At 34.9% G+C, this 16086-nt stretch overlaps 1 protein-coding gene across 1 annotated transcript in view; it reads right to left on the reverse strand.

Moving 5' to 3' along the window:
• Positions 1-16086, reverse strand: part of LOC117332779 (WD repeat and FYVE domain-containing protein 3-like) — a 60091-nt gene that overhangs the window by 24086 nt on the left and 19919 nt on the right. Inside the window, exons 26-42 of the mRNA XM_033891814.1 lie at positions 14129-14290; positions 12908-13026; positions 12420-12528; positions 10510-10727; positions 9928-10115; positions 9337-9480; positions 8745-9009; positions 8506-8627; positions 7759-7960; positions 7139-7210; positions 6631-6856; positions 4581-4773; positions 4233-4318; positions 3739-3844; positions 3115-3216; positions 780-857; positions 315-447 (exon numbers count right to left, since the gene is read on the reverse strand). Of these exons, the coding sequence (XP_033747705.1) occupies positions 315-447; positions 780-857; positions 3115-3216; positions 3739-3844; positions 4233-4318; positions 4581-4773; positions 6631-6856; positions 7139-7210; positions 7759-7960; positions 8506-8627; positions 8745-9009; positions 9337-9480; positions 9928-10115; positions 10510-10727; positions 12420-12528; positions 12908-13026; positions 14129-14290 (2525 nt within the window). The remainder of the gene's footprint in view (positions 1-314; positions 448-779; positions 858-3114; positions 3217-3738; positions 3845-4232; positions 4319-4580; positions 4774-6630; positions 6857-7138; positions 7211-7758; positions 7961-8505; positions 8628-8744; positions 9010-9336; positions 9481-9927; positions 10116-10509; positions 10728-12419; positions 12529-12907; positions 13027-14128; positions 14291-16086) is intronic.

Consider the following 16086-nt stretch of genomic DNA (forward strand, 5'->3'; position numbering starts at 1 on the left):
TCTTGAGACAGGTATCAGATTCAAGGATTAATGAGTCTCTGTTATAAACTGTTGACAGGGGCTGTCCATTTATCAGTTCATTAATTTTTTCAAAGTAAGATTTTGGGCATAAATTTTAAAACAATATCTTTACCTAAAAAACAAAATTAATGTCAATGATGCCAATACAGGCCTTGAAATACTTTGTCAAGATTCATTTGAAAGCAACATAAAACCACTAGATGTCTCATTATTTCATCAACTCTGGTAAAACTGTTTGGACCTTGATAAATGAAATGGACATTCTGCCACAGTTGCTAAGGGAGAGCACTCACCTTCAGTCATGTCTGATTGCCACTTGTCCAGTCGACTCCCAACATGCGGCCCCCACAGACCCTTCTCTCGTAGAAGTTCTCCTTCAGTTTGGGCCCACTCCTCAGCCAGGTATTTAGCCATATGTTCTTGACCCTGCAAAACGCGTGATTATGATTGATGGCTTTTAATTAGAAACAAATAAATTACCAGCTGCATATATCCTGCATTAAACCCAGTGGCCAACATATAAACTTTTATCAGATTTGATATTAGCTATTGCAGGACATAGCATTTGATAACATTTTTAGTCAGTCAATAGACTTCAGTGGCAAAGGCTTATTGTGGGATAAATACTGTAATTTTTTTATCACTGATCTGTAAACCTCCAACATCTTAAGAGATTTAAACACCTACCACCATTGTCTATAGGGAAATGTCCATCACAAGGAAAATAACTCCCAAATAGGATCTACAAAGAGACTTACATGTATGTACTGCTGGAACTGCAGCTCGGATAAATCCTTGACTATAGCCATGTGTGTGAGAGTCCAGGAAATGTAATCCTGCAAAGGGAACAACAAGGATACAACAAACAATATTATGCACTTGTCCATGCTTTCCTTTTTATGTTTAATGTTGACAAACTATTTCTCCGATTCTCTCATTTGTCGCCCTGCATGCCAGGCCAGATCTGTCAAAACTGCATATGCTGATTTGCACAATTTCAACAGAGCACCTTAAGACCATATGCAAATTGTTTAGTACATTTCCGATAAAATCGACAAAAAAAAAAAAGAACAAAATGATTCCAGCAAAGGATTATTTATAAGGCCATATGCAAATTGGTCAGAGTATCATGTGCATTGTTTCACAAAAAATATCAAGTTCAGAAGGAATTATAACACCCTAAACATTCTGTATACAATTTTCTAGAAAAGACCTACAACAATCAACAAACTCAAAAACAAATATCATTCATGTTTATTACAGTTAACAACGGAGGGATATGTCAATTAGAGTTGACAAAGGAGGGATATGTCAATTACATTTAACAAAGGAGGGATATGTCAATTAGAGTTGACAAAGGAGAGATATGTCAATTAGAGTTAACAAAGGAGGGATATGTCAATTAGAGTTGACAAAGGAGGTGTATGTCAATTAGAGTAAACAAAGGAGGTGTATGTCAATTAGAGTTAACAAAGGAGGTGTGTGTCAATTAGAGTTAACAAAGGAGGGATATGTCAATTAGAGTAAACAAAGGAGGGATACGTCAATTAGAGTTAACAAAGGAGGGATACGTCAATTAGAGTTAACAAAGGAGGGATATGTCAATTACATTTAACAAAGGAGGGATATGTCAATTAGAGTTAACAACAGAGGTGTATGTCAATTACAGTTAACAAAGGAGGGATACGTCAATTAGAGTTAACAAAGGAGGGATATGTCAATTAGAGTTAACAAAGGAGGGATATGTCAATTAGAGTTAACAAAGGAGGTGTATGTCAATTAGAGTTAACAAAGGAGGTGTATGTCAATTAGAGTTAACAAAGGAGGGATATGTCAATTACAGTTAACAAAGGAGGGATACGTCAATTAGAGTTAACAAAGGAGGTGTGTGTCAATTAGAGTTGACAAAGGAGGGATATGTCAATTAGAGTTTACAAAGGAGGTGTATGTCAATTAGAGTTAACAACGGAAGGATATGTCAATTAGAGTTAACAAAGGAGGGATATGTCAATTAGAGTTAACAACGGAGGTGTATGTCAATTAGAGTTTACAAAGGAGGGATATGTCAATTACAGTTAACAAAGGAGGGATATGTCAATTAGAGTTAACAAAGGAGGTGTGTGTCAATTAGAGTTAACAAAGGAGGGATATGTCAATTAGAGTTAACAAAGGACGGATATGTCAATTAGAGTTTACAAAGGAGGTGTGTGTCAATTAGAGTTAACAAAGGACGGATATGTCAATTAGAGTTTACAAAGGAGGTGTATGTCAATTACAGTTAACAAAGGAGGGATACGTCAATTAGAGTTAACAAAGGAGGGATATGTCAATTAGAGTTAACAAAGGAGGGATATGTCAATTAGAGTTAACAAAGGAGGTGTATGTCAATTAGAGTTAACAAAGGAGGTGTATGTCAATTAGAGTTAACAAAGGAGGGATATGTCAATTACAGTTAACAAAGGAGGGATACGTCAATTAGAGTTAACAAAGGAGGTGTGTGTCAATTAGAGTTGACAAAGGAGGGATATGTCAATTAGAGTTTACAAAGGAGGTGTATGTCAATTAGAGTTAACAACGGAAGGATATGTCAATTAGAGTTAACAAAGGAGGGATATGTCAATTAGAGTTAACAACGGAGGTGTATGTCAATTAGAGTTTACAAAGGAGGGATATGTCAATTACAGTTAACAAAGGAGGGATATGTCAATTAGAGTTAACAAAGGAGGTGTGTGTCAATTAGAGTTAACAAAGGAGGGATATGTCAATTAGAGTTAACAAAGGACGGATATGTCAATTAGAGTTTACAAAGGAGGTGTGTGTCAATTAGAGTTAACAAAGGACGGATATGTCAATTAGAGTTTACAAAGGAGGTATATGTCAATTAGAGTTTACAAAGGAGGTGTATGTCAATTAGTGTTAACGGAGGGATATGTCAATTAGAGTTAACAAAGGAGGGATATGTCAATTAGAGTTAACAAAGGAGGGATATGTCAATTACAGTTAACAATAGAGGTGTATGTCAATTAGAGTTAACAACGGAGGTATAGTGGCAAGTGAGAGAGCATACCACCTTAAGAAAATCACTATACTCACTGTCATGTGGACATTAGAAGAAGGAGATGATTTGAGGGGCAGTTCCTTCTTTGGTTTTCTTGTTGCAAGCCTTAACATGCCACTTCCAACCTTCTGTAGTTTCTATATAATTAAACACACCAAACAACAAAATAAATAAATTTTTGTTGCTTTATATATAAACATAATTTTCAGCTTGCCACTTCCGACATTCTATAGTTTTTAAGTTCACCAAAGTAACAACATTAAAAACCATAAGTTTAAATCACTTCATATTGACAAACTATACAAATTTCAATATTTTAAAATAAAGATATATGGTTTTTATTTGGTAAAATTGATAAGGTTTCAAATTCATAATCCAAAGCTAAAAAATTGTGAATTTGTCCAACTTGTACAAATCCATTTTGAAGTTGTACACATTAAATCAAAATTAAGAAACAGTTTTGAAAGAAGATATATGGTATGCCTTCAATATGAGCTTGTACAATGTTTAACCTCAACTCCATCTTGTTACTGTTGTATTGAAAATATGTAAATATGTTCAACAGAAGATGTCTAATTGATATAAATGAAACTCAAGCAAACAACAGTAGAAATTTGCAGTATAACAAACATGTATATTCAATTTATTTTGGTACTTACTGATTGTATCTGGGCAGGAAGTCTTTCTGAATATGAAACGTTACCCTTCCTCTCGGAGTCTGCATACCCTATCCACACTTTGGACGAATTCTCTTGTATCAAACCCCTGCATACACAAAGTAATATTAGTTCTTTTTCCCTCAAACAAGAATTTCAAGTATGAAAACGATTGCAAGAGTCTTGACAGTTCTGAAAATAGATCAAAATTTCATATTTTCCACCAAAAACTAGATATAAACTGGCACATTCAAAATCTCTATTTGCCATGATGCGAGTTGAATATGCAAAATTTGGTATTGAAACAGAACTAAACCTTAATATCGCTAAAGGTGTAGATTCCAACTCTGAAGCCAAAAGCCAGAATGCTTCTGCTCTACAACTAAAGCAAGGCAAAACAATATTACACAACACTCTCAAAATTATTGTACCAGTGACATTCAGAAATATAAGATCACCACCAAAATAAAACAGCTGGCAGTGACCGTGCTCCTTACCTGACAGAGTTGAGATCTGGTGACGTTATCCTAGAACTAGCTGGGTCCATGTTGTTCAGCTGGGTTTTAAACACTTCTTCAAGAACCTAACCCAGGAGAAAAGGAAATTAACATTAAAAACAGGTACAAGTTGTAAATAAGAAAGTCTGCATACCTAGAACAGAGTCTTTAAAAAAAAAAAAAAAAATTCATTCTCAGAGTGTATCAAATAACTTTTCAAAGACTGTGTCTTTTAATGACATAAATTCTCCCAGACTGAGTCTTGCTAAACATACAGAGATTCTCCTATCCAAATACTGTGACATAATTATTTTTACAGAGCTCCTGCCAAACACAAGTGTGACTTACAGGTTTTTTACACGCGTACAACTCCTCCCAAACACGTTTGGCTGCATTGGCCACTAGGTGGTGGCCTTCTAAGACACTAGAGCTGAGCTCCATATAGGCGAGATCTACCACCTCATCTGTTAGTTCCTCACCCTGCTCCATGTTTACATGCCAGGTTGTACGCATGGCCTTACCGCCGTGCAGATTGGCAGCGCTAAAACAGACAAGTCATGAGTACATCACTAGGGCATATTTGTCTCATGACCTTGACCAAGTTTCCTTTTATGTTTGTCCCATGACCTTGACCAAGGGAGTCTTTTACTGATAGGAATTTGTAAATTGAGTGATTAACACTTACATGATTGGAATACCATTTCAAAATTTTACCAAAAGTAGATAATGATCGACCTAGTTTCTAAAGAGAACAGCAAGAAAAAAAACTCACAATCAACACCAGTGATTCCCTCATATATTGCATCACTTACCATCATGTTTTGAAGTTTGCTTTGGCATTTTCTCATCAAATCCTTTATATGTCTCCCTCCATATATGTATCACAAAATATTAACAAAAATGTTTTCTGGACCAATGGTGATAACTTAGCTAAATCAGAGTGTATCCAAAGTGATCACTCATTTACATTAATACATCAAAACTCGAAATAAATTGATAACCAAATCATAGATCTGGTATTGCATGTTAAAATTTTGTTAGCACTCCTGCCATTACCTTTAATTCTTAATTTCAGTTTCTGGTTTTTATGTCTTAAAAAAGCATTTTAAAGAAATCATCAGTGGAATATCTATTCATTGCTTTACATGTATATATATTTTACTAAAATCTCATTAATAAAAAAAATCAATGAAATATCTTTCAAGAAGATTTGATAAAACTTGTATTAGTTTTAACACCTAGGTCCAGATTACAAACTTGACAACAACCCGGTTATACTAGACACATACTGCAAATGGTGCAAATATTTTACTGACACCCAACAACTACATGTACCCTGCTGACTTACCCTGGTATAGATGTGAGGTACTGAAACGGTAACACATGTACTGACGGTGGTCATTTAATAACAGGTCACATAACCATGGAAACTGTCCAAATCTATTTTTGGCAAATATGTTTCAAATGACACATTGAATCAGGTCACATAACCATGGAAACTGTTCAAATCTATTTTTGGCGATTATGTTTCAAATGACACATTGAATAGAATTTTTACCATAAATAACAGCAAATAGATTTCAACCGTCACTGTATAAGATGCATGCATTTCAAATGACTTATATACTTATTTTGGAGCATTCATATTTTTAAGTGAAACCAAGTTAAAGCAGATTTAGAACACTGACGAATTAGTGCACCAACAATACCTGTAAACATTTTCTTTGACTGGTGATATTGTAAATATTCATTTATGAATTGTTGTCATGTTTGAGCTATAGTTTGTTAAAATATGCTTATTGCTTATATTATCTCCTGTTAAAATATGCTTCTACATACCAGTAGACTCAATACTATTGTAGCATGATTAATTATATTGAAATCACTGCCTCCGCTGTGGATCGAACCCGGTGAACCTCTGGCTTACTATTCTTATGCTCAACCGATCGCGATAAAGAGAAGATCACTCTAGCCGAGCAGTATATTGCGGCTAGTATTTACCAGGGTTACACTATAGAATATGGGATATTTGTTTAAATGTTCCTGAATTATTTATTACATTTGTAATCCTCTCTTTTTGAGAATTCATAATAGAAATTGTAGGTTTTTTTTAATAACTTCTTCATTTTACTATTTTCAACAGTACCAGATGTTATATAGTTATATTGTCACATTATCATCTTTTCCATATTTTCAAAAATATCAAACCATTATTTTCAGAAATCACGTCAATTTTTGTTTTTTAATATACTTTTTTTCTATTTTACCTATCTCGATCCTGACATACACCTACCAGAAATTCACAGTTCCAACTTAGACACCACCAATATTACCACAAACAATATTTGTAAAAAATACACAAACAATTGCTCCTGATTCACACTGAAACAATGGGTACCTTTGACTAGGATCCTCAGTAAGCTGGAGTAGACAGTAACACAGACACACAAGGAACTCCTGGTCATAATTGGCTGGGCCAAATACCAGGCCACGATTACTGGTCAGTTTGTGGAGGGCGTCCAGAACTGTGGTCTGTATGGCCACCGACTGTATAGGCCTGGACAGCTGGAACAGCACGGTCCTGTTCAGTGACCGGTATATAAGGTCCAGCGAGATTCCTGATGCTGTAAGGGAATATATTTCACTGTATTATCAAATACATCAAAAAGATAACATTATTTCTAAACTGAAAATGTCCTAGATAATCGATTTCTTAAACATCATGTGTGAAATAATTGTTTTCACAAATCAAATATCTTTAACAACACATATCAGCATGTTTTGAATATCAATGGCTACAAAATGCTATGGTAGAAGAGATTAAGTTCATAATTGTTCAGTAGGCCAATAGTGTTATGTTTATATAAACTTAGACCTGTATCTTACTAATTACAATATGTACTCACCTTTACGTTTGGCTTGCTGGATGAGTTTACTGATAAATTCAAATACTTCCTTGGATTCTCGTGTGAACACATCTGTTTAAACAAAATATCAAAACTCATTTGACCTTGGACAAACAAATTTCATTTCATATTCTAGATGCATATTAATTCAGATCTAGACTCAGAACATAATGCTGTATGTGAAGATTCACTCTGCCAGAATGATGAAAGCAGAGTGACTCTGTCGAAATATCTCTAGGTTTCACTTAACTTACATCTTATAATTTTGTCTTATGAATCTCATCATTAAATATGTTAAGCTTTATTGACAGTCACACTGCTCTATTGAACCGAAATATCTTATCATATTAGGATTTGCTCTGTCCAATAAGAACAATACAGTATGGCATGTGTGTTCATATTCTTGTTATTATGTATGCAGACACATTTTAAGTTTGATTCCAGGCAGTAATGTTTACTTTAAATTTTAATGACATAAGTTGGCATCATTGAGGTGGTCAATAAAATATGGACAGTTCTGAAAAGATTTTTTTCTTTTTTTTTCTTCTAAAAATACATTAATGTATATCTGCAGTATTCCAAAGCCACAGTATCTTAGATGGTACTGGAGAGATACCTACTCTGCCAGAGTTTGTCAACTAGTCGACTGGCGAAGTAGAAGACATTGTTGGCCATATTTGTGTAGCTACCACCACTCCCAATAGGCAATGCTGCCTGGTCTCCTAGCAACACATCTGCTGCCACTAAGTGTTCCATCACAGTTTTCATAATTTCTGTCTGGAACTCTTTCCTCTGTGCCCGCGAGGCATTTTCAGGTGATGCCTAATAAGCACAAATAAAGTACATTCACCTTAGTATCACTTCCTGAACACCTTATAAAGCAAAACATAAGTTTGACGTTTTGTTTGGCTGCCAAAACCTTAAAGTGGCCCAGGTATGGATATAAAAGACTAAACCATACAAGTGTCCATCATCTTCCCATTTTGATTATTTATCTCTGATTAATTATAATTGTGATTATCAATTCATTATTTGATTGTGATCTTTAACGTACATTTGAACTGTTGCATCTAGTTCTCATATGAAAATGCTGATTTAAGAAATTGTTAAATTCACAAATCAGCTATTACCCAGGAACTACTAGTTAACTGTGGTGTCCAGTTATGATGATTCACTGACTCACTGTAAGAAATATCTTGGACAGACTTACATTGAGTTCACTGTATACGATATGTTAAACAGACTTACATCAAGTTCACTGTATGCGATATATTAGACAGACATCCAGTTCCCTGTAAACAATATCTTGGACAGACTTGCATCAAGTTCACTGTATAAGATATATATGATATGTTAGACAGACTTACATCGAGCACAATATCCAGTATTGTGGTGGATTTGAATGACACTTGCTGGGAGAAACTATCTATCACAATGGTCCGCAGGAAGTCCATCACAAACTTACGGGCAGGATGTCCCGTCAGGAAGCCTAATATTATGTAAATACAATAAATGTAGGATTATTCCAACTGTAACATGATTGATAAATATCTGTATGCATTTACATGAAAAGAATTATGCATTTTTATTCAAGATATTTTCTTACCCGGTTTGTAATTTTCTGGTGTGTTTATATTGACATATGACTCTGAGTCGGGGAAAGGTTTGAATTCCTCCGTAGGTGTGGTGACATCTCCTCCATCAGACTCAATAATCACACTGGGAAAGAGAGTAGCAGCTAGACTGCCAATCATTTCTGGTGTTGAGGACAGTGAGATGAACTCAGGTTGGTTGTGGTAAAGAAATAAAAGAAACTGCATCAAGGTCACAGGGTATTCCTGTACCCAACTGTCCTTTTCCAACTCCACATCCTGTAAATTAAAGGTAAAAAATCAATATAAAGATCAAAGGGAACACTTGGACCCAATAAACCTCTTCCAAATTAAAGGTCAAAGATCAAATTCAAGGTCAGAGGTTACTCTTGTATCTTGCTAACCTCTAACTCAACATCTGTCATTAAAGGTCAAAAATTGAAGTCAAAGATACAGAATCCGCCTCTTATTTAATCATGCCCCCATCTCCTCTCTCTAATTAAAATCACTTCTTCCCATGGTTCCTCTTTGGCAAACTTCAAGTCATCCTGTAAGTGTTAGACTGAAATAGCCATAAGTAGTCTTCCTACATGATTAAGGCCTTACCAGGTTAAGCATGGACCTGATCATGGACATGATGACCAGCGCAGCATCCGGACACAGTTCTGTGTGTTTCTCCTTGGCTACTATAGACACAGGTTTGCTAGCCGGTACACCAAATATCACAGTCCACACTGCATCGAGATTCAACTGTAAATATATGTAACATTCAACAGTCATCAGACATCCAACTGTAACTTGTGTCAAATACTTGCTGGATAACAAGACATCCGACTAATGAAAACCAGATCAAGAAGATTTCCTTGAATAGCTCCCCCCCCCCCCCCCCCCCCCCCCCCCCCCCCCCCCTGTCCCAAATTCTGTGAAAGAATACATGAAGTGTGGAATTGGAAATTCCAGAATTATCTCAAAAAACTTTTTTTTTTTTTTTTGCAAATATATGTATTAGTTTACAAGATTGTATACTGGTATTGAATTTCTTAATATTTTGATTGAGAATTTAAATAAAAATTTCAAAATCTTTGAAACAAACACCATAAATTCTACATACATAGGCAATAGACTTTGATATTTAATATAAAAAAAGCTTGAAAATTAAGCAATACCAGTATTTAGTGCTAATGAGGTTCTTCATACCTGGCAGTCAGCAGGTAATTTGTTGACCAGTTGTCCTAGCAACAGTGCCATCAACAGGAAGTAGACTTCAGGTACGTGGCTGTGTTTGGGGAGCAGCCATTGTAAGGCAGTGAAGCCTGGTACACGACAGATCTCCTTATTCAGCTCTCGCTTCTGTCCTCCTTTACTGTTAGTACCAATGTTTAACCCTGTAGATGGAACAATAATCTATTGGTAAGAAATTCATCATTACAAACATCATGAAACATACATCAGTTAAATATCTAAGCAGTGAATATTCTCTTGCTTTTTTCAATTACTTAAATTTTTAGAGTACTCAGCTTTGACTTAAAATAACATTTTGATCAAAACTTAAAAATAAGTTTGTAATACTATTTTTGGGAACAATTGGATTTTTTAATCTCTTAAAAATCTAAGATTTGTTTTCTCCTGTTAAAAGTTGTTTTTGCTGCCATTTTTGTCTTTGCAACAATTATAAATTTTAGTTTCATATATTTCCTGAATTGGATTTGTAGCACTTGGATCCAATAAAATGATGACCAACTCAAATAAAATTAGATTGAGTGCAACCAGCATTCTCACCTAGCATGACTCCGACATGTTGCTTAAGAACAGGTTCAGTGTTTCGTAGCCAGCCCCCACCGGGATTGCCTTCCCTGAACCGCTGTACTGCAATAGGATTCTGGAGCATCAGCAGTAGAATGCGCAGTGCCATGATAACTGTTGATCGGTGGACATGGCCTTGTACAAACAGTAGTAGCCAATCAAATCCAAGCACTTTCTGTATCTCCTCACACGTCCTGCAACAATAAAGCAAATCTTGCTAAAAGTCAACAAAAAAGAGTTTTTATGCAACATCAATCACATCCCTTAATGTCTATGAAAATGAAATATCAGCTGAAAAAAGTATAACAACACAGACTTATTGATATCACAGACCAACAACTACAGTCTTATAACTGTATGTAGAACAGTGAAACTTACAGTGTCCTATTGTGGTAGTTTTTAACAGTCTATGGGGGTATTATCTAATATCTAAATTAAATTACAAATAAATACAAGTGCAATCAATGATTGCGAAAGCTCACCGGCGGCAGCATGCAACCACACTTTGCATTCATTTTTTATGTATGTATAAGCATGTCATTTTGAAATTGTATGTCACATAATATCGCTCCTAGACCTCTAATGGATGTATAAACCAAATAAGAAGGGTGTGGACTTACAAGCTTTTCAAAAGTAACCCCCAAAATCTTTAAAGTGAGTTTTTGTGTCACAAAAAGTAACTCCACAAAATAGTAAAATGCCAAAATGCCAATTTTATTTCTGCACGATTTGCCACAGCATCACTCCTGGATCTCTAATGAATGTATAAACCAAATTAGAAGGGTGATAGGTGTATACTTTTGGACTTACCCCCAAAACTTTACAGTGAGTTTTGGTGCAAAAACTTTACAGTGAGTTTTGGTGCAAAAAAAGTTAAGTCCACAAAATGGTAAAATGCGAAAAAATCACAATTTTTTTCTGCATGATTTTGCCATAACATCACTCCTAGACCTCTAATGAATGTATAAACCAATTTAGAAGGGCATGAGGTGTATACTTTTGGACTTGCAATCTTTCAAAAAACTTACTCCAAAAACTTTAAAGTGGGTTTTGGTCTCCAAAAACTTTAAAGTGGGTTTTGGTGCCAAAAAAGTTAAGTCCACAAAATGGTAAAATACGAAATAATCACATTTTTTTTCTGCATGATTTTGCCATTACATCCTTCCTAGACCTCTAATGAATGTATAAACTAAATAAGAAGGGCATGAGGTGTATACTTTTGGACTTACAAGTTTTCAAAAAACTTACTCCAAAAACTTTAAAGTAGGTTTTGGTGCCAAAAAAATTAAGTCCACAAAATGGTAAAATGCGAAAAAATCACATTTTTTTTCTGCATGATTTTGCCATAACATCACTCCTAGACCTCTAATGAATATATAAACCAACTTAGAAGGACATGAGGTGTATACTTTTGGACTTACAAGCTTTCCAAAAACTTACTCCAAAAACTTTAAAGTTTTTGGGTGGGACGCCAACGCAGACGCGGACGCCGGGGTGACAGCATTAGCTCTCGGTTACTCGTAACCGGTGAGCTAAAGATACTTTTATGATATGTCAATGTGAATGGACCGTGGCTGTAAACCTTGACAATAGAAGCTCTATGTAATACACCTAGAATACTGACTGGGAATGGACTGTGGCTGTAAACCTCGACAATAGAAGTTGTATGTAATACGCCTAGAATACTGACTGAATGGACAGTGGCTGTAAACCTTGACAATAAAAGCTGTATGTAATACGCCTAGAATACTGACTGTGACTGGACAGTGGCTGTAAACCTTGACAATAGAAGCTGTATGTAATACACCTAGAATACTGACTGTGAATGGACCGTGGCTGTAAACCTCGACAATAGAAGCTGTATGTAATACACCTAGAATACTGACTGTGAATGGACCGTTGTTGAATTGCCGTCCTGTAGCAGTCGTAAGATGATCTCCAGACAAGTGTTCCTCAGTTTGATTGTGTACACAGTAATCTTCTCGCCATCTCCCCCTGAAATTAGTAACACAAAAGTTTTTTTAATGTCAGTTTTCATACTTTTATTTTTATTAAATATGTAAATGACAAATTCCTGTGAAGATAAAGTAAACAAATAGCAGTCTTCTTACTCTGACATTAAGGTTTTTACACATATGAATAGCTAATGTATTGACATTTCAACTAATATTTCTTTTTTTCAGAATTCCTTCCCCATTTGTGTAGTAGTTTGGTCAGAAATGGAGCCTTGTCAAAGTTCTGAACCCAAATTCTATACCCGAGAAAAAACAATGACATACTGAAATATATAGATAATTTTCAACTCATTTTCTCCTACTTGTCAAATCTGTAGGTAAAATGACATTTTACGTGAGCGTTGTAATTGTGTGTTTACCTGTGGAGTTGTCTCCCTGTGTGGTAGGAGCCGACTTTGATTGGTTAACTCTACTGAGGCTGATGTTCTTCTCTGTAGAGGACATCTGAGGTAGTGTTGACACGATGAACTGACCAAGTCTGTGGAATCCAATCATTCAATCAAAGATTATACTACACACTTCAACAAAATACTGAAATCATTACTGATGATGAAGGTCAACAACATTGGATCATTCTGAAACATTGATGATAGTGCACATGTTTTTGCTTCTTAGAGAAAATGCCAACAAGACAGCATTTGAAATTCAAATGAGGAGATGTACAGTTAAGAATACCATGTTTCAGCTTACACTTGCCTAAGTAGGTGGTAGGAGATGCTAAAATATATGGTAAAATGAGGCTGCATATACCTCATTCTTCAGAGACACATTTTTATCTAAGACATTCCTGACTGAGTTGTTAAGACATATGTTAAGTAATTAAGACACACCAGAGTCATTAACATGTACCTGATTATGTCTACTTAGACATATCCTAATCTAAGACATTACTGACTGAGTTGTTAAGACATATGTTAAGTAATTAAGACACACCAGAGTCATTAACATGTACCTGATTATGTCTACTTAGACATATCCTAATCTAAGACATTACTGACTGAGTTGTTAAGACATATGTTAAGTAATTAAGACACACCAGAGTCATTAACATGTACCTGATTATGTCTACTTAGACATATCCTAATCTAAGACATTACTGACTGAGTTGATAAGACATATGTTAAGTAATTAAGACACACCAGTCATTAACATGTACCTGATTACGTCTACTCAGACATATCCTAATCTAAGACATCACCGACTTAGTTGTTAAGACATATCTGTTATGTAATTAAGAGACACGATAAAACATATCTGATAAAGTCATTTAGACATATCTTTTTAAGTTATTAAGACATGTCTGTTTAGCTAAGACATATAAATTTCATAAGACATATCTGATTGATTTGTTAAAAACATACTGGATATGTTGTCAAGATATTCCTGATTAAGTGTTTACGAAACACTTGATGAAGTCATTAAGACTGATCTTAATGTTATTCAGATATATTGACTATGATGAACCAGATTAAGTGTTTAAGACATATCTAACTCAGCTGTTCAGTTGTTAAGATACATCAGATTCGTTAAGACATACCTGATGAAGTCATTAAGAAGTACCTGAAGTGTTTAAGACATACCTGAGTAGGCTGTGTTGGTCAGGAGGACCCTGTAATAAGACATACACAACATTTGTGATGGTGTCAATGGTGGCCTCCGTCAGCTTTGTGTCCTTGAGGATGTGGAGTAACCTTGATGTCAGACCGATATCTCTCATCAGCTGGAAGTTGCTCACCTGGTCACTACAAAATCAAAATCTACAAATCAAATCATGTCTCATAAACCAGCTTATGTATTAGCAGATCTAACACAGAATATTAATTCTTCCTAAACGCAATATTTCTCATTTAGATATTGATATTGTCTCAACAAATGTAAATCTATGAACATTTCAGTAATATTTATTGTGATAATCAAACATTACATTATAACAAAATTTCAGAACATATATTTACTGATTTCGTTCTCTAACTACTGAAACCAGAAATCTATGTTATAACACTCTGAAACACTCTATGCCACATCAAATTAATTTCCAAATACCATATGTTATTAAAGCAAGGTTTGCCCACATTGTATTGTCTTCTGCCCCACAAAATTAAACACTGAAGCTATGTACTGGTGCAAACACCATCTATTACTATTCCAATAGCAGATTTCCCAGCTACCACTAGACTCCATTTCACATTTTCATTTTGTACTTTGAGTTTTGCTCAAAGATATTTGACAATTACATGTACAAAGTTTTTTTATTATACAATCATAGAACAAAATGTGTGTTGCCTGTTATGTAGCTGATCTTCTTGTTACAAAAACAAAATTCCTAAAGATGGGAGGTATTTGATAAATAGTTATAATGCAATTTTATTCTGCAAATTGAATTACCCTGGTAATTACCTATAGATTAGATTTACCAGTAATACTAAAGTAGCTTCATGTACAAAGAGTGTAGCTAAATTTGTTTACATACTTGTATTCTTGTTGTAAGATATATTTAAACAATATTTTTTCAGAATGATAACAGAACTTTGGTTTGGTTTGGTTTATTTTGTTTAATGTCCTTCTAACAGCCAGGTGCATTTGAGGACATGCCTGGTTTTGAAGGTGGAGAAAAGCTAAAGCTGGAGTTCCCGGAGAAAAACCACCGGCCTACGGTCAGCACTAGGCAACTGCCCCACGTGGGTTTTGAACTGGTAACCCAGAGTTGGAGGGCTAGTGATAAAGTGTCAGGACACCTCAACAATCGGCCACCACAGATAACAGAACACATGAAATCCTCATCAGAAAACCTTCAAATGCCTGTCTTTTATATATAATTTTCTACATAACATGCTTCTAAAACTACACTATAATTGATGTACTTCTCAAACATTTAAATTATATTTTTGAATGAGTTGATGAATGAAACTAAATATCTGCTAAGATGATTAGGCATAGGAAACAAAATGAAGAAAATAACCAACAACTATACCTTAATCTACATTATTTTCTATATAAATGAAGAGTCTGGACAAAAAAGCGAAGTGTTTCCTGCGTGACTAGACAGAGTGAAGGTATTAATATTCTGGACGAGAGAAATGAAAATAAATTTTGTATGGTGAGTATGTTGCAATGATGAAGAACAAGCATGAGACTGTCTTAAGGGACTTTCAAATTTTGGTAACATACGACGGAGTCACTTAACACAGACCAGGTGAGACATTGTATATAAAAATAATAATGTACACTGTGCATGTTCAATATCTACATTGAAGAAAACTGTATTAAACATAAGTTGAGCATGTGTTGAAAATATTTATTGATTAAAACAAAATATCTTTACATAATATGCTGAATAATCAAGGTACATTCTCTGTTACAGTAGTTTTAAAAACTGATAATTAAACCAATATCCACATCTGTCCCCAATTACTTGTTATCTTACTGTGTAGTACTAGCTGACACACATGTTTATTAATGTAACACTTTCTTAAACACAGTGACACGTAACTTATCAGCCAGTTGTATACAGAAACACCCTGAAATAGTCCTCAATTCC

This window comes from Pecten maximus, chromosome 1 (assembly GCF_902652985.1).
Source record: "Pecten maximus chromosome 1, xPecMax1.1, whole genome shotgun sequence".
Classification (NCBI taxonomy): domain Eukaryota; kingdom Metazoa; phylum Mollusca; class Bivalvia; order Pectinida; family Pectinidae; genus Pecten; species Pecten maximus.